General features: G+C 61.8%; 2 protein-coding genes and 1 long non-coding RNA gene across 3 annotated transcripts in view; 2 read left to right on the forward strand and 1 right to left on the reverse strand.

Moving 5' to 3' along the window:
• LOC308072545 (venom factor-like) overlaps positions 1-16,619 on the forward strand; it is an 18,950-nt gene extending 2,331 nt beyond the window's left edge. The window contains 40 exon segments of the mRNA XM_080409573.1: positions 742-934; positions 1,462-1,621; positions 1,934-2,004; positions 2,085-2,179; positions 2,261-2,343; positions 2,431-2,521; positions 3,075-3,177; positions 3,326-3,446; positions 3,726-3,841; positions 4,092-4,238; positions 4,663-4,875; positions 4,972-5,166; positions 5,721-5,882; positions 5,960-6,089; positions 6,268-6,339; positions 6,606-6,823; positions 7,381-7,398; positions 7,400-7,521; positions 7,855-7,940; positions 8,281-8,420; positions 8,502-8,714; positions 9,009-9,075; positions 9,492-9,578; positions 9,665-9,868; positions 10,090-10,165; positions 10,246-10,405; positions 10,575-10,670; positions 10,812-10,962; positions 11,074-11,237; positions 11,703-11,861; positions 12,385-12,535; positions 12,649-12,700; positions 12,931-13,018; positions 13,418-13,507; positions 14,001-14,106; positions 14,387-14,476; positions 14,646-14,732; positions 14,988-15,071; positions 15,509-15,644; positions 16,073-16,619. Coding sequence (XP_080265699.1) covers positions 742-934; positions 1,462-1,621; positions 1,934-2,004; positions 2,085-2,179; positions 2,261-2,343; positions 2,431-2,521; positions 3,075-3,177; positions 3,326-3,446; positions 3,726-3,841; positions 4,092-4,238; positions 4,663-4,875; positions 4,972-5,166; positions 5,721-5,882; positions 5,960-6,089; positions 6,268-6,339; positions 6,606-6,823; positions 7,381-7,398; positions 7,400-7,521; positions 7,855-7,940; positions 8,281-8,420; positions 8,502-8,714; positions 9,009-9,075; positions 9,492-9,578; positions 9,665-9,868; positions 10,090-10,165; positions 10,246-10,405; positions 10,575-10,670; positions 10,812-10,962; positions 11,074-11,237; positions 11,703-11,861; positions 12,385-12,535; positions 12,649-12,700; positions 12,931-13,018; positions 13,418-13,507; positions 14,001-14,106; positions 14,387-14,476; positions 14,646-14,732; positions 14,988-15,071; positions 15,509-15,644; positions 16,073-16,214 — 4,939 coding nt within the window. The 3' untranslated portion in view covers positions 16,215-16,619.
• Positions 16,620-19,586: 2,967 nt separating this feature from the next.
• On the forward strand, positions 19,587-22,720 carry LOC308072519 (tumor necrosis factor ligand superfamily member 14-like). Its single transcript, XM_080409519.1, has 4 exons — positions 19,587-19,915; positions 20,241-20,280; positions 20,934-20,972; positions 21,323-22,720. The coding sequence occupies exons 1-4, from the start codon at positions 19,682-19,684 to the stop codon at positions 21,733-21,735; spliced, it is 726 nt and encodes a 241-aa protein (XP_080265645.1). The 5' UTR covers positions 19,587-19,681; the 3' UTR covers positions 21,736-22,720.
• On the reverse strand, positions 20,287-21,004 carry LOC308072520. Its single transcript, XR_013931688.1, has 3 exons — positions 20,889-21,004; positions 20,553-20,814; positions 20,287-20,428 (listed from the first exon to the last, which is right to left on the reverse strand). It is a non-coding gene; the product is annotated as an uncharacterized lncRNA (long non-coding RNA).
• Positions 22,721-22,874: the final 154 nt, after the last annotated feature.

A 22,874-nucleotide genomic window follows, 5' to 3' on the forward strand; every position in this document is an offset into this window, starting at 1 on the left:
ACCCACGTACCTTTGGATCCACCCTGGGATCCCCCATGCACTTATGGGACACCCACACCCACTGGGACCCCTCTTCTGGGACCCCACACCCACCAGACCCCTTCTTCTGAGACTCCAAACTCAGGGGACCCCCCACCCACCCACTGGATCCCCTCTTCTGGGTTCCCACTTTAGGATCCCCCCTGAGATCCCCTCACCCATGGGATCACCCTGGCTGGACCCTAATGGCTGGGACCTCCTCTCAACCGAGACCCCCTGCCCCAGATGGAACCCCCGTGGTGGACCCCACCATGGCCAGGATCCCCCACCCTCAGTTGACCCCCCCCTCCCCCCATATTCAGGACCCCCAGAATCAAGATACATCTGTCTGGGACCCCCACCCCAACTGCCACCCCCCTGACAGGGACCCCCAACCCACCTGGGACCCCCACCTCAGATGGAATCCCCCTTTCCAGACCCCCCCTAAGGGTGGGTGGTGGCAGGCAATGGGGGGGATACTGGGATGCAGAGGGGGGATACTGGGATGCAGAGGGGGATACTGGGATGCAGAGGGGGATTTCCTTCAGGCCCAAGGGTGCTGTGGGGTCCCCAGGGTGCTGTGGGGGACAGATTCGGGGGTCCCTATGGTGCTAGGGGGACAGACTTGGGGGGGCCTGGGTGCTGTGAGGTCCACAGAGCACTTTGGGGGGGGGGGGGGAGGTGTGTGACAACCCAACCCCCCCTGATGGCTGATGTCCCCAGGGTGACGATGGTGACACCAGCGGTGCTGCGGCTGGAGACGGAGGAGCAGGTGGTGCTGGAGGCACCAGGGTTGAACTCCCAGACCGAGGCCACTATCCTGGTGCAGGACTTTCCCCTCAAGCGTCATGTGTTCTACCAGACTCGTGTGCCGCTGAGCCCCGCCGAGGGCATGTTGGCCACCACCACCATCAAGGCATGTCACCACCCTTGTGTCATCTCCCGGCCGGTCACTGCCCCTTACCGCCCCGTGGAGGGTGGCCCATGGGGCTCAACTCAATATGAGACGGTGGAGAATCTCCATGGGGCTGGTGGGACGTGGGGGAGGATGGCCACCATGAGGTTCAACCCTATATGAGACAGAGAATCTCCAGGGGGCTGGTGGGACATGGGGGAGGATGGTCACCATGGGGTTCAACCATATATGAGACGGTAGAGAATCTCCACGAGGCTGGTGGGACGTGTGTGAGGGGCGGTCACCATGGGGTCCTTGGGGATGGTGGCTCTGAGGTCCTTGGGGACAGTCCCCTCAGGTCCTTGGGGACAGTGACCCCTGGGGTCCTTGGAAATGGTCACCCTTGGGTCTTAGATGATGGTCACCCTGGAGCCCTTGGGGACTGTCACCTGGCGCCCACAGCCTCTTCCCTGGGGATGGGTGTCATCTGGTGTCCCTTGCCCCGTCCCCGTGGTGCAGGTGCCACCAGGTGTCCTCTGTCCCCGCAGGTGTCGGCCAAGTCCCTGCCGCAGGCGGGGGAGAAGCAGTTTGTCTCGGTGACAGCACGGGTGGCCTCGGTGACGCTGGAGAAGGTCCTGCTGGTGTCACGCCAGAGTGGCCACATCTTCCTGCAGACCGACAAGCCCATCTACACTCCAGGCTCCACCGGTGTGTCCCTGGGGTGCTGGGTCTCACCATGGCATGTTGGGGTGCTGGTGGCACCATGGGGCACTGGGCCACCTCCACAGCACCTTGGGGTGCTGGGTCTCACCATGGCATGTTGGGGCACTGGTGGCACCTTGAGGCACTGGGTCCAACACCCATTTGCGGACCTCCTCATGATGTCCCCCTTGATGTTCCCATTGGGGTCCTGCACCCGTTTGGGGACACCCCCATGGCACCTCCACTGGGACCCAGCACCCATTTCTGGCCGTCCCCATGCCACCCCCTGCTCACTTTGTCCCCCCTGTCCCCTCCCAGTGCTCTGCCGCCTCTTTGCTCTGAGCCACCTCATGAAGCCTGTGTCCAAGACGGTGATCGTGGAGGTCAAGGTGGGTGCCAGCTGGGGACACAGGGACATGGGGGGACAGCCACCCATGCCACTGTTCCTAACCACCCCGTGTCCCTTCAGACACCCGATAACATCATCATCAAGCAAGTGCCCGTGTCCTCTCCGATGAAGACTGGCATCTTCTCACTCAACCACAACCTCCCCGAGGTCGTCAGGTGGGTGCCACCCCCCAGGGTGGCCTGGGGACATCTGTGACCCTGGGCTAGTCCCCTCACCCTGTCCCCTGCCTTTTCCAGCCTGGGGACATGGACGATATTGGCCAAATTTGAAGACTCACCAGAACAGGCTTTCACGACCCAATTTGAAGTCAAGGAGTATGGTAAGGTGGGGGTGGGGAACGCCGGTTGCCCAGGTCCCTTGTCCTTCTCCTGGACACCTGGGTCCATTGGGTGTCCCCCCCTCCCAGTGCTGCCGAGCTTTGAGGTGGTCCTGGAGCCGGAGGAGAAGTTCCTCTACATCGACCGGAACGAGGATTTCCGAGTGTCCATCACCGCCAGGTGGGATGGGGACCCCAAACCTGCTCGTTCTGGGGGTCGAACCCCCATGGGTGATGGTGTGGGGTGACAGAAAGTCCCTAGGGGGGAGGGGGTGACATGAATGCAGGGGGACAGGGTGATGGGGGTGTGGGGAAATGGGGTGGGGAGGATGGTGGTGGAGGTGGCAGGGGGACATGGGGACGTGGAGGGACAGGGACTGGGTGATGGGGGTGTGGGGAAATGGGGTGGGGAGGACGCTGGGTGGTGGAGGTGGCAGGGGGGACACGGGGACATGGAGGGACAGGGATGGTGATGGGGGTGTGGGGAAATGGGGTGGGGAGGACGCTGGGTGGTGGAGGTGGCAGGGGGGACACGGGGACATGGAGGGACAGGGACATGGTGATGGGGGTGTGGGGGACACGGGCACGTGGAGTGACAGAGTGATGAGGACATGTGGTGATGGGGTGACAGGGTTGCGTGACAAGAGGATGTGGGGACGCAGGGTGACAGTGATATGGATGTGACGGGGACGTGGGGACAGGGGTTGACGGTGACACTGGTGGCTTGTCCCCAGGTACCTGTACGGGAAGCGCCTCCACGGGATGGCCTTCGTCCTCTTTGGTGTGATGGTGGATGACGAGAGGAAGAGCATCCCCGACTCCCTGCGGCGTGTCGAGGTCCCCCTGTCACTGTCCCCACCCCTGTCCCTATTCCAGTCCCTTGCTGAGCCCCACCCCCGTCTCATACTGCGCCCTGCCACCCCTTGTCCCCCTTCCCACCCTGGTCCCTGTGGCTGTCCCCTGTCCCACTGACTCGGCGCTGCAGGTGACGGACGGGGACGGGGAAGCTGTGCTGTCCATGGCCACGCTGCGGCAGCGCTTCAAAAACCCCCAGGAGCTGGTGGGACATTCGCTCTACGTGTCCGTCACCGTCCTCACTGAGTCAGGTGTGTGGGGACATCGCAGGGGACACAGGGGACCTGGGGTGGGTGGGGACAGCAGGGATGCATGAGGCCGTGCGCTGTATGTCTCTGTGGTAGTCTTGAAGTTGGGTGGGTGGGGGGACAGCTGGGGGCATGTGGGGGACAGCGGTGACACGTGGGGTTGGGGACAGCAAAGGATGGGGAGACGTGGGGCCACCCAAGGTGAGGCAGGGCTGTCCCCGGTGGAGACTGGGAGTCCTGTCATGATGCCGGGTGACACGGCCACCCCCATGGCCACCGCAGGCAGCGACATGGTGGAGGCGCAGCGCAGCGGCATCCGCATCGTGACGTCCCCGTACACCATCCACTTCACCCGCACCCCCAAGTACTTCAAGCCGGGGATGCCCTTCAACCTGATGGTAACGGCACCTGGGGACAGCGGTGGCATTGGCCCAGGACCTCCATGGTCCCGGGGTCCCCAGCATCGGGATGGGCATGTGGCAAGCCCGGGGGGTTGTGGGTGGAGGAGACTTGGCCACCAGGTTCTGTCCCCATGTCATGTCACCTGGAGGGGGCCTGGGGATTGTGGTCTGTCCCTGTGTCACCTGGATGGTCCTAGGTGACATGTCCCTGGTGCCGTGTCCTCATATTACACCGTGTCCCCTGTAGGTCTACGTCACTAACCCAGATGAGTCCCCGGCTGCACGTGTCACCGTCAAGGCCGATGGCTTCCAGGGTCTCGTCTCCACCCAGCGTGATGGCACAGCCAAGCTGGTCCTCAACATGCCGGCCAACAAGGATACTGTCCCCATCACCGTGAGTGGGGACAGGTACTGGGGTGGCCGAGGTGGCTGGGGACAGGGGTGAGGTGGCGTGAGGGTTGGTGTTGCTGAGAAAACCAAGGTGTCCGAGATGTCTGGAGTGTCCAAGGATCATGGCCATCATGGTCACCATTGGCCAAGGGCCAGGACAGCAGGATTGGGGAACCAAGATGACCCAGACATCTGTGGTGGCCACGGGTCAGGGCCACCTTGGTCACCATTGACCAAGGACCAGGACAGCAGGATTGGGGAACCAGGATGACCCAGACATCTGTGGTGGCCACGGGTCAGAGCCACCCTGGTCACCGTTGACCAAGGACCAGGACATCCAAGACCTCTACAGTGGCCAAGACCTCCATGTTGACCTCTGCCCAGGTCCACCCCATTGACCAAGCGCCACTGTGTCCCCCATGTCGCAGGTGCGGACGGACCAGGCGGGGTTGCCACCTGAACGCCAAGCCTCACGCCAGATGACTGCCAAAGCTTACCACAGCCAGGCTAATTCCGGAAACTTCCTCCACCTGGCCGTGGGAGCCACCGAGCTGCAGGCTGGGGACAACCTCCCCGTGAATTTCCACCTCAAGAGCAACAGCAACAACGTCCGTGACTCCGTCCCATACTTCACCTACCTGGTGAGAGCCCTTGGCCTCTGCCAACCAACTGCCCCCCATCCCGGGGACGTAGGTGTCGAGGTGCCCACCAACCCTACCTTTCCTTGCCCACCGTAGATCATGAGCAAGGGACGCATCGTCCGCGTGGGGCGACAACGACATGAGGCCGGCCAGAGCCTGGTCACCATGACGCTGCCAGTGACAGCTGAGCTGATCCCCTCCTTCCGCATCGTGGCCTACTACTACGTGATGCCCGGTGAGATCGTTGCTGACTCCGTCTGGGTTGACGTCAAGGACACTTGCATGGGCACTGTGAGTGTGGCCCCACTGTCCCAGGGGTCGTGGGGGGTTCCTGGGGACATTGGCTGGGCCTTGGACATGGCTGGAGTGACCCTTGAGGGGTTTGGGGTTGGCCCTTGGAAGGGCTTGGGTGGCCCGTGATGGAGGTTGTGTGGTTTGGATGGTCCATGAGGGGCTTGGCCATCTCATGGGGGGCCTTGGTGTGCTCTAGGTTGGCCCATGATGGAGGTTGTGTGGTTTGGATGGTCCATGAGGGGCTTGGCCGTCTCATGGGGGGCCTTGGTGTGCTCTAGGTTGGCCCATGATGGAGGTTGTGTGGTTTGGATGGTCCATGAGGGGCTTGGCCGTCTCATGGGGGGGGGCTTGGTGTGGTCCAGGTTGGCCCATTGATCGTCCAGATATTCCACGGTGGAGGACACAACCATCAGCTACTCCTGGAGGACTCCAGCCCTCTGTGGGGTTGGGGTACCCCCCTTGGGCTGCTCTTGGGGGTGTGATGAAGGTTTTGGGGGGGCATCCTGTGGACATGACCCAGACAGCCCCACCCCCCACTCTGTCCCTGGCAGCTGGTGGTGACGGCAGCGACTGAGAACGACAAGCGGGTGCAGGAGCCGGGGACACCCATGCGGCTGCGCATCGAGGGGGACCACAACGCCTACGTGGGCTTGGTGGCCGTGGACAAGGGCGTCTTCGTCCTCAGCAACAAGAACAGGATCACCCAGTCCAGGGTGGGTGGCCAGGTCCCCATCCTCGCTGTCCCTGGGTGGTGGCAGTGGCTCTCATTGTTGTCCCCTGTTGGTCACAGTTTTGGGACACAGTGGAAAAAAGTGACATTGGTTGCACCCCGGGCAGCGGGAGGGACAACGTGGGGGTCTTTGCCGATGCTGGCCTCAGCCTGGTCACCAACATGAGGATCTCCACACCACAGCGAGGAGGTAGGGGACATTCTGGGGACGGGGACAACCTGGGGGTGGCACCTTGGGGAAGGGGGAGTGTGGATGGGGGATGTATCTCCTGAGATTTGGGGTGTCACAGCTGATGTCAAGGGGCAGTGACACCCAGGTTTGGGGTGTGACACCACGGGGTCCTCACCTGTGTCCTCTTTGTCACTAGAGGTCCAGTGTCCCCAGCCTGCGAAACGCAAGCGCCGCTCCCTGCAGCTCCTCGAGTACAAAGGCACCAAGGGTAGGTGGCACTGCCCCATGTCCCCAAGAACACTGGAATGTCCTGTGCCCCTGGGACAGCAGATTGTCCCATGTCCCCGAGGGACACCAGGTTGTCCCATGTTCCATTTAACATCAGAGCATCCCGCATCCCAGTCAATACCAGTGTCCCCGGTCCTCGAGGGACACCAGAGCGTCCCGTGTCCCAGTCAATACCAGTGTCCCTGGTCCCTGGTGGCCCTCCAGCCACTGGAACTGGGTGCTAGCTGGGTGCCTCGGTGCCGGCAGCGGCGGAGTACGCGGACAAGGCGCTGCGCAAGTGCTGTGAGGACGGCATGAAGGAAAACCCCATGGGCCACAGCTGTGAGCAACGGACCAACTACATCCAGGATGGAGAAGCTTGCATCCGAGCCTTCCTCGACTGCTGCAAATACATCAAGGACATCTACGACCAGAAGCAGCGCGAGCTCTACCTCGAGCTGGCTCGAAGCAAGTGCTGGGAAGTGGTGGGGTGGTGGTGGGGTTGATGGAGGAACCTTGGGTGAAGGTTGGGTGAGCCTCCAGCATTGCTTGGGTTGAAAAGTTGGGTAAAAACGAGGCAGTGGTGGGGCGATGGTGGGGTTGATGAAGGAAGCTTGGGTGAAGGTCAGGTGAACCTCCAGCATTGCTTGCATTGCCCTCAGGCAATGCTCGGAAGAGTTTTGGGCAACGCTTGGGTGAAAGTTGGTGCCTAGAAGATATTTGGGCAAAACAAGGGTGGTGCTGGGCAGTGGTGGGGTGATGATGGGGTTGATGGAGGAAGCTTGGGTGAAGCTTGGGTGAACCTCCATCATTGCTTGGGTTGGAAGTTGGGTGAAAACGAGGCAGTGGTGGGGTGATGGTGGCGTTAATGGAAGAAGCTTGGGTGAACCTCCAGCATTGCTTGTTCTGTCCTTGGGCAATGCTCGGATGAGTTTTGGGCAGCGCTTGGGTGAAAGTTGATGTCTAGAAGATGCTTGGTGGTGGTGGGATGATGATGGGGCCATAGTAGCTTCACCCAGCAGTTGGGCTCCTGAGGCCATAGCTGAGTGGGATGCTGCCACCCCCACCCAGGTGAGGCAGAAGATATCTTCCTGGCCGACAAGGACATCACCTCCCGAAGCCTGTTCCCGGAGAGCTGGCTGTGGCAGGTGGAGTCACTGACGGAGCGGCCCAATGAGCTGGGGTGAGCCCCGTGCCCTTGTCCCACCACCCCTCCACTCCATGGCTCAACGTGGGGTCCGTTACCTCCTCCCTGTCCAGCTCTGGGTGCTGCCTTGCCCAGCCTGCAGACCACCCGTGACCCAACCTCCCCCCCGCCTCCAAGTCCTGACGAGGGCCACCCATGACCCGCTGGTGCTGCCTTGGGACCAGCTGTGACACCTTGGTGTCCTCCTGGTCCAGCTTAGAGACCAGTTATGGCACCTCCCCCGCCGCCTCCAGCTTGGTGGCTGGTTACACCTCCCTGGCCTGACTTGGGGCCGCTTGTGACTCCCTTGGTCGTTCCCATCCTCTCCAGAATCTCCGCGAAGACGCTGCCTGTGTACCTGAAGGACTCCATCACCACGTGGGAGGTCCTGGCCGTCAGCCTCTCACAGAGCAAGGGTAGGTCATGGAGTAGGAAGGTGTCCCTGGGGATCAAAGAAATCCCTCAAACCTCAAGTCCCTGGGACTTGAAGGGTCCCCTAAAACCTGGTGGGTTTCCTTGGGGTCTGAGGGATCTCCAAAGTCTTTGAGGGGTGCATAGCACTGGAGAGGTGGCCCAAACTCTGGGGAGATCCCTCAAAGCTTGGGTGCAGTCCTTGGGGCTTGAGGGATCCCCTAAGCCTTGGGAGGACTCCGTGGGACTTGAAGGATCTCCAAAAGCCTTGGGAATGTCCCTGGGACGTGAGGGGCCCGTCAAGTCCATCAACCTGAACCCCACGTCCCTGGGGCCACCCCACAGGGTTGTGTGTGGCGGACCCCTATGAGATCACGGTGATGAAGAACTTCTTTATCGACCTCCGCCTGCCCTACTCCGTGGTGAGGAACGAGCAGGTGGAAATCCGCGCCATCCTCTACAACTACTGGTTGCACCCCATCCAGGTTGGCAGGGGACATCTGGCTGGGCTTCTGGGGAGGGGTCTGTGACCACCTGAACCCCACAGCCAACTTTGCACACTGCAGGTGCGTGTGGAGCTGATGTACAACCCAGCTTTGTGCAGCGCCTCCACCTCCAAGACGCGCTACCAGCAGATCCTCAAGCTGAAACCGCAGTCGTCGTGGGCCGTGCCCTTCGTCATTGTCCCCTTGCAGCTGGGGCTGCACGACGTCGAGGTGAAGGCAGCTGTCAGGAACTCTGAAGTGGCTGATGGCGTCAAGAAGAAGCTCAAAGTTGTGGTGAGTTGTCCATTGCTCCTCATGGTATCTCCACCACGGGGTGCCACCTCCATCCCTGAGATGTCTCCAGCATAGGATCCCTGTCTCCACATTCATCCTGGTGTTGGTGCCCAGGGATGAAGGATCCTCCACCCCCAGGATGCTCAGCTGTGGTCTCCTGGGGCTCTCCCAGTTCGTCTCATGACCTGGGGGTGCTGGTTTATACTGGGACACCTTTCTCTACAATGTAGAAGGGCTGGGAAGGGGGGACCCAAAACCAGTCCAGCCTTTAGCATTGGACTCTCACCTCTGCAGCCTGAAGGGATGAGGTTGGAGAAGACGGTGAAGATAGTTGAGCTGGACCCGAAGGCGAAAGGAATCAGTGAGTGACCCCAGCTGGTCTTGGGGATGTCAAGGTGCCACTGAGAGAAGGATCTGGGGCATCTCAGGGCACAAGGGAAGTCTCACTGTGGGTCTGGGACATCTTGGAGGGTGGAGGATGTACCACCAAGGGTAGGACTGGGGAATCTTGGAGGACAAGGGACATTCCACTGGAGCTGGGGCATCTCAGGGGAGAACGAACATCCTGGTATGGCTCAGGAACATCTTGAGGGACATCCCACTGGAGCTGGGACATCTCAGGGGAGAAGGAACATCCTGGTACGGCTCAGGAACATCTTGAGGGACAAGGGACATCCTGCTGTAGATGTGGGGCAAGGCTGGGTCACCTCAGGGTTTGTGGGGGGACATGAGGGATTTGGGATCCTCCATCTCCATCCTGGCCTCTCTGCCCCACAGATGGTGTGCAGGAAGAGAAGGTGAAGGCAGCAAACCTCTCCGACATCGTCCCGAACACCGAGTCGGAGACCAAAGTCAGCATCCAAGGTGAGAGCAGGAGGGACACGCGTGGGGATGAGCTGGGAGGGGGCAGGACAACCTTGGCGTGACATCTCCCCCTTCTTCTGCTCCAGGCAACCCGGTGTCCATCATGGTGGAGAAAGCCATCGATGGGGACAAGCTGAAGCACCTCATCGTGACGCCAGCGGGCTGCGGGGAGCAGAACATGATCGGGCTGACCCCCACTGTCATCGCCACCCAGTACCTGGACAGCACATTGCAGTGGGAAAGTCTCGGTGTTGACCGCCGGGCTGAGGCCATCAACTTGATCAAAAAGGGTGGGAGCATCTTCTGGGTTCCTCTCTTGGGGTGCAAAATGTCACCATCACCCAAGGTGCTGAAGAAACTTGCACCTTTGAAGAAGGCACTGGTTGGGTGCTACCGGTTTGGGGATTTCTAGAGCTACTGGTTTGCACTGGAATGTGCTCCAGAGCCAGTTGGTGGCCTGAAGCCACCCTTGAGTGTTCCTTACGTTGGCCAACCATCATCTTCTCACCAGGTTATACCCAACAACTTGTTTTCCGGAAACCTGACAGCTCCTACGCCGCCTTTGTGGGCCGCGCATCGAGCACCTGGTGAGGGTCACGTTGCCACCGTCACTCACCTCGGGGTGACAGTGTTGGACGTGATGCTAAGGTCCTCCTCCTTTCCCCAGGTTGACAGCCTATGTGGCCAAAGTCTTTGCCATGGCCATTAAGCTGACGGACATTGAACCTGAGGTGATTTGTGGTGCTGTGAAATGGCTCATCCTGGAGAAGCAGCAGCCGGATGGGGTTTTCCAAGAAGATGCTCCTGTCATCCATAAGGAGATGGTGGTATGAAGGGGTCCAAACCCTGTCCCTGCTGATGACCAAACACTTGCTGGGATGAGGATGGGCTTTTGGAGTGAGCCGCGAGGAAAGGACTATGTTGGGTGACGGGGATGGGTGTTGGGTAGATGGAACTTGAGGTGGAACCATGATCCTGAGGTTTTTTGTCACGCAGGGAGGCTACCAGGGTGCCGAGCCCGAGGTGTCACTAACAGCCTTTGTCCTCATTGCTCTGCTGGAATCCCGGGACATCTGCAAGGACCATGTCAATGTGAGTGGCCCCATCCTCAGCCCCACATGGGGAGATAATTGGCAACTGGCACCTGTCCCAGAAGGACAGTACTTCAAGACGAGGTGCCTAACCCTTATAGCAGCCACCTGAGAATCCAAACTTACCATCCTTTCTGCCCAGAGCTTGGAAATGGGCATCCACAGAGCCAGTGAATACCTCTCCCGGAGGTACCAGTCATTGGCCCGACCCTACACGGTGGCCCTGACCTCCTACGCCTTAGCCCTGGCAGGGAAACTCAAAAGCGAGAAAGTTATCATGAAGTCCTCCAAAGGTGATGTCTCACCAGAGGGGACAAAATGGGGGGCGGGGGGAGGTAATTATGGGATCCTGGTGGAGGGAGAAGTCATCCCTAGAGGGTGCTGAGGGACTGATGTCACCCCAGAGGGCCGATCCTGGGAGGAACGCAATGCCCGGACCTACAACATCGAGGGGACATCCTACGCGTTGCTGGCCTTGCTGCAGATGGAGAAGCCGGAGCTGACGGGGCCGGTGGCCCGCTGGCTTGCTCAGCAGAACTACTTTGGTGGTGGCTATGGATCCACTCAGGTGGGCTACAGACCCCCTGGCACCTATGGGTGCTGTCCTGGCACCTGCTGCCGTGGGGAAGCAGGGCAAGAAGATGGGGGTTGAAGGCTTTGTTAGAGGGTGAGGGGTCACCTTGTGGCCCTGGGGAACACCAGGGACATCTGTGTCTCCTGAGGGACACCTCGGATCCCATGGGACCCCAAAGGCATTGTGGGACCTGCTGAGGGCTTGGGGGTCACCTCAGGGCCCTTGGGAACCCCAGGGACACGGCACGTCCTTGGGGAACACCCCTGGTCCCACAGGATCTCAAGGGCTTTGGAAAACTTAAAAGGCCTGTCCCTGGAGGACATCTCCAGATCCTGGGGACCCCCAGGGACATGTCTGCTCCATAAGACCCCCAAGGGTTCCAAGTGACGGCCACCCAGGGGGCTTTGAGGGTGCTCTAGACAGTGTCCCCAAGCCCTGGTGACACAGGTGTCCCTGTAGGCCACCATCCTGGTATTCCAAGCACTGGCCCAGTACCAGGTGGACTCTCCACGGCAACTTGAGCTCAACCTCGACGTGTCGGTGCTGCTGCCACGCCGCGCCAGCGCCATCACCTACCGCATCGAGAACCGCAACGCCCTGGTGGCACGCAGCGCCGAGGTACCAGCACCCCTCGTCACCGTTGTCACTGTCACCATCAGGACCATGGGGATGCAGCACTGCTCACCCTGCTGTTGCTGTCCATGGGATGACCCTGTCCCCTCTGTCTCTCTTCATGTCCTGGGACAATCTCGTCCCCTTGCTATGGCCTTGGGTGTCCCTTCCGTGTCCCCTCCATGTCTGTGTCCTTCCAAGGCTTGGGATGTCCCTGCCATGCCCCTCCATGTCCCAGGCTGATCTTGTCCCCTCCTTGCTGTGACCTGGAATGTCCCTGTCCCCTCCATGGCCTCCAATTTCCTTGTCCCCTCCATATCCTGGAATGTCCCTGCTGTCCCCTCCATGTCCCCTCCATGGCCTCCGATTTCCTTGTCCCCTCCATGTCCTGGAATGTCCCTGCTGTCCCCTTCCATGTCCCCTCCATGTTCCTGCAAACCTCCATGGCTGAGGATGCCCCGTCCCTTCCGTGTCCTTCCCAGGGATTGTCCCTGTCCTTCTCCTTCTCCAGTGTCCCTTCTCCCCACAGACCAAGTTCAACGAGGACTTCACGGTGAAGGCGGAGGGTACGGGCAAGGGGACAATGACAGTGGTCACAGTCTACAATGCCAAGGTCCCCGAAAAGGACAACAAATGTGACAGTTTTGACCTGCAGGTACAGGTGGACGACGTCAAGATAGGTCAGTTGCCCACATGTCCCCACTGTATCATTATGTCCCCTCCCCACGTCCTCTATGTGTACCCTCCATGGCACCCCATGTCCCCTTCGATGTCCCCCATGTCTTCCCCACAGGCAGGGAAGAGGAGGGCATCATCCGCTCCGTCAAGATCACCATCTGCACCAGGTGGGACAGGGTGGGGTCTGGGGGACATCAGGGACATTGGAGGTAGGGAGGATATGGAGATACCGGGGACAGGGACATCAGGGAAACGTATGGGGACGTTGGGGACAAGTAGGGCTCAGCCCCCACCTTGTCACATAGGGATTCTTGGGAACGGGCACACCAGGGATGGGGGTGCTGGGGACAGTAGGGCAGCTGGGGACAGGCGGATGGCCTCAACCCTGTCCCCACAGGCACCTGGACAACGTGGATGCCACCATGTCCATCCTCGATGTCTCCATGCTCACAGGCTTCATGCCTGACCTCCAGGACCTGAAGAGGGTGAGTGTGGGGATGTGAGGACACGTGGGGGGACCCAGGGGACACGAAGGACCTTGTGTCTTTGTGCCATCATGTTCCCACATCTCTGTAACCCCCCTGCTGTGTCCCCACACCCCCATGTGTCCCTGTGTGTCACTGTGTCCCCACATCCCCCTCTGCTGCTGCATCTCTGGGTCCCTGCCTTTCTCTGGATGGCCATGTGTCCCCTGGTGTCACTGTCCCCGTGTGTCCCCACGTCTCTGAGTCCCCTGCGTCCTGCCATGGCCACGTGTGTGTCCCCTGTGGCCGTCATCGCCGTGTCCCTGTGCCTGTACATCCCTCTATCCTGACACGGTTGCGTGTTCCCACGTGTCCCCACGTGTCCCCACGTGTCTTCTGTCACCGTGTCCCTTTCCCCAGCTCACGGAGGGGGTGGACAGGTACATCTCCAAGTTTGAGATTGACCAAGCGGATGCGGATCGCAGCAATGTCGTCATCTACCTCGACAAGGTTGGAAACACGGGGGTGGGGGATGGGAGTGGGGGACACAAGATGGGACAGGGTGGGCACGTGATAGGGCAGGAATGGGGAGAGGGACAGGATGGGACAGGGATGGTGACGAGATGGCACAGAGATGGGGGGGGGGACGGGACAGGATGGACATTGGACGCAGTTGGAGGTGTGGGCAGGGACAGGATGGGACCAGGGATGAGGATGAAGCTGGGGACACAGGTGGGGACAGGACTGGGACAGGGGTGGGATGGGGACACAGGTGGTGTTGGGGACATGGGTAGGGACTGGAACAGGGACAGAGGTGGGAATGAAGTTGGGGACATGGATGAGGACAGAGGAGAAGGGTCTCAGGGATAGGTCCAAGACAGGAATGGCTCCAGGTCATGGGGGGACATAGGGACAGCACGGGGACAGGGCTGGGGACAGGGACAGGGTGGGTGTTGGGGTGCTGGCTCCCACCTGGCTGCCACCGCTGTGTCCCCGTCCCCAGATCTCGCACAGCGCCCAGGAGTGTTTCGCCTTCAAGGCCCACCAGAAATTCCAGGTGGGCTTGATCCAGCCCGCGGCCGTCACCGTCTACAGCTACTACAAGATCGGTGCGTCCCACGGTCCCCTCATGTCACCCCCGGGTCCCCTCCCTCCCCACGCTCTTCTCTGTGCTCCCTACGCCCACAAAGTCCCCTCTGTGTCCCCTCCCGTCTCTTTGTCCCACCATGTCCCTGCTGATCTTGTCACCATGTCCTCCCTCTGTGTCCCCTCCTGTCCCTCCCCCTCCACACAGCAGTGCTCTGTCCCCATGGCTTCCACTGGTTCTTTCCCCTCGTGTCCCCCACCCCCACCCACCTCATGTCCCCTGATGTCCCCATGTCCCTGCAGATGACCGCTGCACCCGGTTCTACCATCCGGACAAGGACGGTGGGAAACTGAGCAAGATCTGCTACGGGGACGTGTGCCGCTGTGCCGAAGGTGACACGGGGACATGGGGACAGATGGGGTCGACACCCCTACCATGACAGGACATGTCATGGACAGGATGGGACGTGTCGTGATGGGGATGGAGTCGTGTCCCTGCTATGGTGGGACATGCCACTGTCACAACAGACCTTGTCATGGCCATGTCCCCATGTCCCCACAGAAAACTGCTTCAGGCGGCACCTGCAGGAGGCCCCCATCACCGTCAACCAGCGCATCGAGCGCGCCTGCGAGCCAGGAGTTGACTACGGTGGGACACGGGGGACAATGAGGGACATGGGGGTGGGGGTTGTGGGATGTAGAAGGGACATCAAGGGTGTGGGTGGGGACGTGTAGGGCCGTAGAAGAGCATGAGGGTCATGGAGATACAGTAGGGGACATGGAGGGACAAGAAGGACAGGTTGGGGTTTAGAGGGACATGAGGGGGACAGAGGGGTCCCCAGACACCCTGGAGCAGGGGTGCTGTCTAGGGGTGAGGGTGACATGGAGATGTCCCCCTCCCCAGTCTACAAGGTGAAGCTGGTGGCACAGGAGGTGACGCCGTCCCATGACAACTACATCATGAACATCGTCTCAGTCATCAAGATGGGTATGAGCATCCCAGGGGTGGGAGACAAGGCCACCCTGAGGGACATGGTGGGGGTCACCTGGGGATGGGGACAGCCAGGAGCAGGGACACTCAGGTGGGTTGGTGTCACTGGGGTGGCTTGTGGGCTCCCAGGTGGGTGGATGTCACCCAAGGGTGCTGGGGACAGCCGTTGGGGAGGGATGCCCACGTGGGTTGGTGTCACCCAAGGGTGCTGGGGACACCCATGAGGGCTGGTGTCACCCACGTGGGGTGGAGACACCCAAGGGTGATGGGGAAAACTGGAGGGAACTGGTGCCACCCATGGCTGATGACACCAGTGGGGTGATGCCACCAAGGATGCCAGTGGCTCCCTGGGGATCAAAAGTCTCATGGCAAAGTGGGTGTCCTTGTCATGTTGGGGTGGGGGTGACATGTCACCGGTGTGTCCCCCGGGACAGGCACTGACGAGGTCTCAGCCCAAAGCAACCGGACGTTCGTGAGCCACCAGCACTGCCGGGATGCGCTGAGGCTCCAGCTTGGCCAGGACTACCTGCTCTGGGGGCTGGCCACCGACCTGTGGGTCACTGGCAACCGGTAGGAGCGTGGGGACACGTGTGGGGCCACATCTCTGGGGGACACAAGACATGGGTGGATGGGACATGGGGACACGTGTGGGGACACTTCTCTGGGGGACACAAGACATGGGTAGATGGGACATGGGGACACGTGTGGGGCAACATCTCTGGGGGACACAAGACATGGGTAGATGGGACATGGGGACACATGTGGGGCAACATCTCTGGGGGACACAAGACATGGGTAGATGGGACATGGGGACACAGAGACCTGTGGACATGGGAACACTGACACCCAAGGACGCAGGCATGTTCCCACCTCACCCCGAGATTCTCCAGTGTCTTGTACAGGGTTGTGCACCCCATCCTCCACCCCCCCTCTGTATGTCCCCCAGGCTCCCACCCCCTTCTGACCCATGTCCCCTTCTGTCCCCTCGTTGTCACCAGCTTCTCCTACCTGATCGGCAAGGACACGTGGCTGGAGGCATGGCCCTCAGATGAGGCCTGTCAGGACCCCGAACTGCAGCCCCTCTGCCAGGACTTTGTTGAGTTTGCCGAGTCCATGACCATGTTCGGATGTCCAAACTGAGCTGGTGCCCCCCACCCATGGGTGCCCCCCCCGCTGCCCCCCATTGTCCCCTTTTTTAGGGGTTAAAGAAGCCCTTTCTGACAACCTGGCTCTGGATCTGCGTGGTGGGGGTGTCAGGGGGACGTGGGGACGCTGTAGGGGACAAGAGGGTGATGGGGACTCCGTAGGTGACAATGGAGTTGTGGGGACCCCACAGGGGCCGTGGGGACACTGTAGGTGACAATGGAGCTGTGAGGATCCCATGCACAGCCCTTGGTGCACAGTGCTACACGCCTTCGGTGCACAAGCCCTTGGTGCACGGTGCTGCACGACCTCTGTGCTCGGTGCTGCGCACCCTCGGTGCACAACCCTTGGTGGATGGTGCTGCGCACCTTTGGTGCACAGCCCTTGGTGCACAGTGGTGCACAGCCCTTGGTGCATGGTGCTGCGCACCTTTTGGTGCCCAGCCCTTGGTGCACAGTGGTGCACAACCCTTGGTGGATGGTGCTGCGCACCTTTGGTGCACAGGCCTTGGTGCACAGTGGTGCACAGCCCTTGGTGCATGGTGCTGCGCACCTTTTGGTGCCCAGCCCTTGGTGCACAGTGGTGCACAGCCCTTGGTGCATGGTGCTGCGCACCTTTGGTGCACAGCCCTTGGTGCACAGTGGTGCACAACCCTTGGTGCATGGTGCTGCGCACCTTTGGTGCACAGCCCTTGGTGCACAGTGGTGCACAGCCCTTGGTGCATGGTGCTGCGCACCTTTGGTGCACAGCCCTTGGTGCACAGTGGTGCACAGCCCTTGGTGCATGGTGCTGCGCACCTTTTGGTGCCCAACCCTTGGTGCACAGTGGTGCACAGCCCTTGGTGCATGGTGCTGCGCACCTTTGGTGCACAGCCCTTGGTGCACAGTGGTGCACAACCCTTGGTGCATGGTGCTGCGCACCTTTGGTGCACAGCCCTTGGTGCACAGTGGTGCACAGCCCTTGGTGCATGGTGCTGCGCACCTTTTGGTGCCCAACCCTTGGTGCACAGTGGTGCACAGCCCTTGGTGCATGGTGCTGCGCACCTTTTGGTGCCCAACCCTTGGTGCACAGTGGTGCACAGCCCTTGGTGCATGGTGCTGCGCACCTTTTGGTGCCCAACCCTTGGTGCACAGTGCTGCACAACCTCCGTGTTCGGTGCTGTGCGCCCTTTGGTGCTGCAAGCCTTTGGTGCCCAGCCCTTGGTGCATGGTGGTGCACAAGCCACTGGTGCACAATTTGGTGTACAAGCACTCGGTGCACAGTGCTGTACAAGCCTGTGGTGCACGGTGCTGCACATCTTTGGTGCGCATCCCTTGGTTCACAGTGCTGCACAAGCCTGTGGTGCACAATTCGGTGTACAAGCCCTTGGTGCACAGTGCTGCACAACCTCCATGCACGGTGCTGTGCACCCTTTGGTGCTGCATGCCTTTGATGCCTATCCCTTGGTGCACGATGGTGCACAGCCCTTGTTGCACGGTGCTGCACGCCTTTGGTGCCCAACCCTTGGTGCATGGTGGTGCACAGCCCTTGTTGCATGGTGGTGCGCAACCCATGGTGCACAGCCCTTGGTGCACGGTGCTGCATGCCTTTGGTGCCCAACCCTCGGTGCATGGTGGTGCACAACCCATGGTGCACAGCCCTTGGTGCATGGTGGTGCACAGCCCTTGTTGCATGGTGGTGCACAACCCATGGTGCGCAGCCCTTGGTGCACGGTGGTGCACAGCCCGTGGTGCAGAGCCCTCGGTGCGCGGTGAACATTGCACCACGGCGTTTGGCACACGGTGATGCAGCCCGCACCATGGCACGCGGTGCATGTTGGTGCACCATGCCGTGTGGCACAGGGTGCTGCACGCTGCTGCGTGCAAGATGCTGCCAGGTGCCCGGCCTTGTGCACCCAGTGCTCAGCACCCAGCTCAGCACCCTGTTGTGGCAGCTGGGTGCCGCGGCCGCCGGCGGTTTCCTGCCTTCCCGGCACGGACTCATGCGAGCAGCACTTTCCGGTGTCTTATCTGGCAGCACCAGGCACGGCCTTGCACATGCGTGGGGCGTGCACATGGGTGCACCTGTGGGTGCAGCTACATGGCTGCGTGCATCCATGCAGCTGCAAATGCCTGTGGGTGCAAGGGCACATGTGGGTGGCAGGGGAGTGTGAGCACTTACACAAGTGCATGTGCTGGGAGCATGAGCACATGTGTGCATGCACAAGCGGGTGTGTGCATGGTGCAAAAGCACACTGCAAGTGTGCGTTTGCACGTGTTTGTGCACTAGCATAAGTGTGCCTGCGTGGGAGCACAAGTGTGTGTGTGCTGGTAGCACAAGCACGTGTGTGCACGCATAAGCGTGTGCATGCGTGGTGCCAGCAGACATTGGCACAAGCGTGCATGCACGCTGCAAGTGTGTATCTGCATGTGTTTGTGCACTAGCGTAAGTGTGCACGCATGGGAGCACAAGTGTGTGCGTGCACAGTGGAAGCATGTAACAGCACGGGGGTCTGTGCACGTGCACAAACGTGTGTATGCACGGTGCAAGGGCGCAATAGCACGAGTGCCTGTGACGTGCACGAGCACGGGTGTGCATGACCCAGGTGTGCACGACCCGGGTGTGCCGTGGCACAAGCGTGTGTGAGGGCACACGTGCGTGTATGCTTGCACGGTGCTGGTGTGTGGGTGGTGCAAGTGTGCTGCACGTGCGTGTGAACATGTGCACGAGGGTGTTGTGGGGTGCAGCTGGTCACCTCTGTGTCCCCAGCCCTGGGAACTGGGCGTGGGGGCGGCCGGGAGCCCACATGTGGTGGAAAGTGTCACCCCCACCAGTGTCACCCCTCCCTGTGTCACCCCCCCCCGTGTCACCCCCCCATGTCACCCCTCCCTGTGCCACCCCTACCTCTGTCACCCCTCCCCGTGTCCCAGCCCGCACCCTGGGGCCACGTGACCGCTGGCTGGGAGTGTCCCTAAGCTGTCCCCAACACCCCAGGGCCACCTTGGGGACAGAGGGGTCCCTGATGTCCCCAGCTGTGGAGGCTCTGGGAATGAGGACACCACCCCACCCCCACCCACCCTCTCTTGGCCTCGGGGACGCTGGGAGTTCTGGTGACACTTTTGGGGTCACTGATGTCCCCAAAAGCGGGGCGATGTGGTGGCACCTCCGCGGTCCCTGTGTCCCCATGGGGACACTGCAGGGAGCACCACGGGGTTGGGGACAAGGAGACCCCCTGGGGGGACACAGGGGGGGACACCATGTTTCCCCTTGGGGACACACATGGGGGACAGCGGTGGCACCAGCAGGGTGGGGGATGCCACGTGGCCATGTGTCGTCCCCCCCCGCTGTGTCCCCATGACGGGGGGAGCCACCCCAGGGTGGCGACACCAACGGGTGACGTGAGCCCCATTTCCTCCGGGGCCGCACAGCGGGTGCAGGTCCCTCGGAGGGAGGGTGACACGGCGGGTGACAAGCCAGGGTGGCCCATGGGGGACGGTGTCTTCGCCCTGGCAGGGCCCTGGCCACCACTGCCCCCCCCCCGGACCCCCCCGGGTGCCACCACTCCCCCGTCGACGTGGCGGCGGCGACGCTGGGGGGGGTCTTGGGGACAGTGGGTGTTGGGGACATTGGTGGCTCTGGCACTGGTGGCGGTGGCGGTGCAAGGCTGGGTGCTGGCAGGGGTCCGGGGGGAGCTGCAGAGGGTGACGACACAGCTGCAGGTGAGAGGGGACATGGGGGGGAGGGGACACATTGGGGACACGGGGGATTTGGGGACTGGGGGGATGGGGACAGTGTGGGGACACCGCTGGGGACAGTGGGTGACACATGGGAGGGGGCTGCGGTGGTTCACACGCGTGTGCGAGTCCCTGTGTGCCCCCTTGTGTGTCCCCATGTCCCCTCTCCTGTCCCCCTGTGTCACCCCGGGTGTGGCTCCGGGGACTGCCGTGTCCCCTCGGGTGTTCCCAGGTGTGTCCCCTCGTGTCCCTGTCCAGCCCCGCATCCCCGCGTCCCCGCGTGTCCCCTGACCCGTGGGGGTGTCCGCAGGTCAGCGGGGACCAGCCGCTGTTGGAGAAGGTGCTGCAAGGTGGGTCCCCAAAACTGGGTCCTGGGGACATGGGGGCCACCACCCTGGCGACATGGGACCCCCAGCCCTAGGGATGAGGGTGCCACCACCCTGGGGACATGGGTGTCACCAACCCAGGGTCAGGAAACACCCCCCACACCCTGGGGACCTGGATGCCACCACCTTGGGGACATGGGTGCCACCACCCTGGGGACATAGATGCCCCACCCTGGGGACATAGATGCCACTAGCCCAGGGCTGGGGGACCCCCCCCCCACCGCCACCCTGGGGACCTGGATGCCACCACCCTGGGGACATGGGTGCCACCACCCTGGGGACATAGATGCCACTAGCCCAGGGCTGGGGGACCCCCCCCCCACCGCCACCCTGGGGACCTGGATGCCACCACCCTGGGGACATGGGTGCCACCACCCTGGGGACATAGATGCCACTAGCCCAGGGCTGTGGGACACCCCCCCCCCGCCACCCTGGGGACCTGTATGCCACCAGCCCAGGGTCTTGGGACCCCCACCCTGGGGACATGAGTGCCACCACCTTGGGGGCCTGGATGCCACCAGCCCAGGGCCGTGGGACCCCCACCCCCACCCTGGGGACATGGGTGCCACCACATTGGGGACACCAGAGCTCACCGTCTGCCCGGGCTCCCTTTGCAGACCCCCCCCCAGCTAAGAAGCCGGCGGCTCATCTCATCGGTAAGGGGGGGGGGGGGATCCCCCCAACCTCGGGGGGGAGGGGGAGGGGGAGGGGGCGTCCCCAGGCTCGGAGGGGTGGGGGTGGGGGGTCCCCAACCTCGTGGGGGGGGGCGGCCCAGGTGCGGGGGTCCCTCCGGGGGGGGGGGGGGCGGGGGGGGTGTCCACTGGGGGGGCGAGGTAGGGGCTGGGGGGCCTGGGTCCCCTTACCTATAGGGGGTGCTGGGGGGGTTGGGGTGCTCAGCACCCTGGGTGTCAGGGTCCCCCTATAGATGGGGGGTGATGCCCAGCACCCTCAGCCACCCATATCCCCCTAACCCCCCCCTCTCTCCTCTTCCCCCCCTCCCCCCCAGCCGACGCCACCATCTCATCCCAGGCCAACGGGTCCCTTCGGTGGGACCCCACCAAGGCGTGGGCCTTCCTGCGGGGGCTGGGCTACCAGGGGGGGTCCCTCGTTTGCCACCAGCCGGGGCTCTACTTCGTGTACGCCAAGGTGCAGCTGGGGGCCCCCGCGTGCCCCGCGCCCGCCGCCACCCTCCACGGCATCCACAAGCGGACTCCCCGGTACCCCGGGGTCTTGGACCTCCTGGTCAACAAGGTGGTTTATTGTCCCCAAAGCCAGGGGGGTCCCTGGGCCCAGCACAGTTTTTTGGGGGGGCTGGTGAGGCTGGAGAGGGGGGACGAGGTTTTCACGCGGGTGCAAGCCCCCCAGCTGGTGAGGGCGGTGGACGGATCCCGGTCTTATTTCGGGATGTTTATGGTGTGATTTGGGGGGGGAGGGGGGGTATGGGGGGGCTAGGGGGGATTGGGGGGGGGGGGGTTTGGCGGGGGGGTGGGGATTCTCCGGTGGCTCGTATAGGGTTGTGCGTGGGGTGGCAGTGGGCTGATGACACCCCAACCTGATCCATCGGGATGCCTGGGATTACCGTTGGAAGCCTGCTGGGATCCCCTTGATCCCTCCTGGCATCCCTGAGGGCCACGGCTTGGGGGTTGGGGTGGGGATTCTCCGGTGGCTCGTATAGGGTTGTGCGTGGGGTGGCAGTGGGCTGATGACACCCCACCCTCCACCCCAACCTGATCCATCGGGATGCCTGGGATGATCTGCTGGGATCCCGTTTGTCCCTCCTGGTATCCCTGAGGGCCAGGACTGGGCAGAGGTGTGTGCATGCATATTGGTGTGGATTCTCCAGTGTCTCGTATAGGGTTGTGCATGGGGTGCTGATGACCTGGACCCTTCAGACCCCCAATCCTGACCCACCTGGAAGCCTCAGTCCCTCCCAGGAAGCCTGTGGGAGGCCCCTTTGACCACCCCCAAAGTCCCTGAGGCGCAGGACTGGAAAGAAGTGGGGATTCTCCGGTGGCTTGTATAAGGTTGTGCACAGGATGCTGATGACCTGGACCCTTCAGACCTGGACCCTGACCCACCTGGACCCCTGGGTCCTTCTCTGCAGGACCCCCAAGACCCCACTCACCACTGCCCCCCCCTCCAAAGTCCCTGAGGCTCTGGACTTGAGAGCAGTGGGGATTCTCCCGTGGCTCGTATAGGGTTGCACACAGGTGCAGCTAGTGCCTGCCCCTCCTGGAACCCTGGGACTCCTCTTTACCTATTTATTTGTCATGGGGGGGCTCACCCTGATATTCAGGGTGGGCTCCCCAAAACCCCTGCTCTCCCCCCCCAAAGTGGGGGACCCCCTGACACCACCCCCACCCCCCCCCAATCCTGAGCCAAAAATAAAAGCGAAGAGAAACTGCCAAGTGCCAGGATTTGACGGGGGGGGGGGGGGGGGAGCAAGGACAAATTGGGGGGTGTGTGTCTGGGGTAAATTTGGGGGTCTGGGGTAGATTTGGAGCTGTCAGGGCAAATCTGGGGGTGCAGGGGCAAATCTAGGGGTCAAGGGGGGGAAT

The sequence above is a fragment of the Falco punctatus genome, assembly GCF_963210335.1.
Source record: "Falco punctatus genome assembly, chromosome: 13".
Taxonomy (NCBI): domain Eukaryota; kingdom Metazoa; phylum Chordata; class Aves; order Falconiformes; family Falconidae; genus Falco; species Falco punctatus.

Bases quoted from the DNA above. Each gene is read 5' to 3' on its own strand.
- LOC308072519 (XM_080409519.1), top strand. From the start codon at position 19,682: ATGGGGGACGGTGTCTTCGCCCTGGCAGGGCCCTGGCCACCACTGCCC. The intron at 20,281-20,933 runs GTGGGTCCCCAA...CTCCCTTTGCAG, and splicing joins GTTGGAGAAGGTGCTGCAAG to ACCCCCCCCCAGCTAAGAAG. The intron at 20,973-21,322 runs GTAAGGGGGGGG...CCTCCCCCCCAG, and splicing joins GCCGGCGGCTCATCTCATCG to CCGACGCCACCATCTCATCC.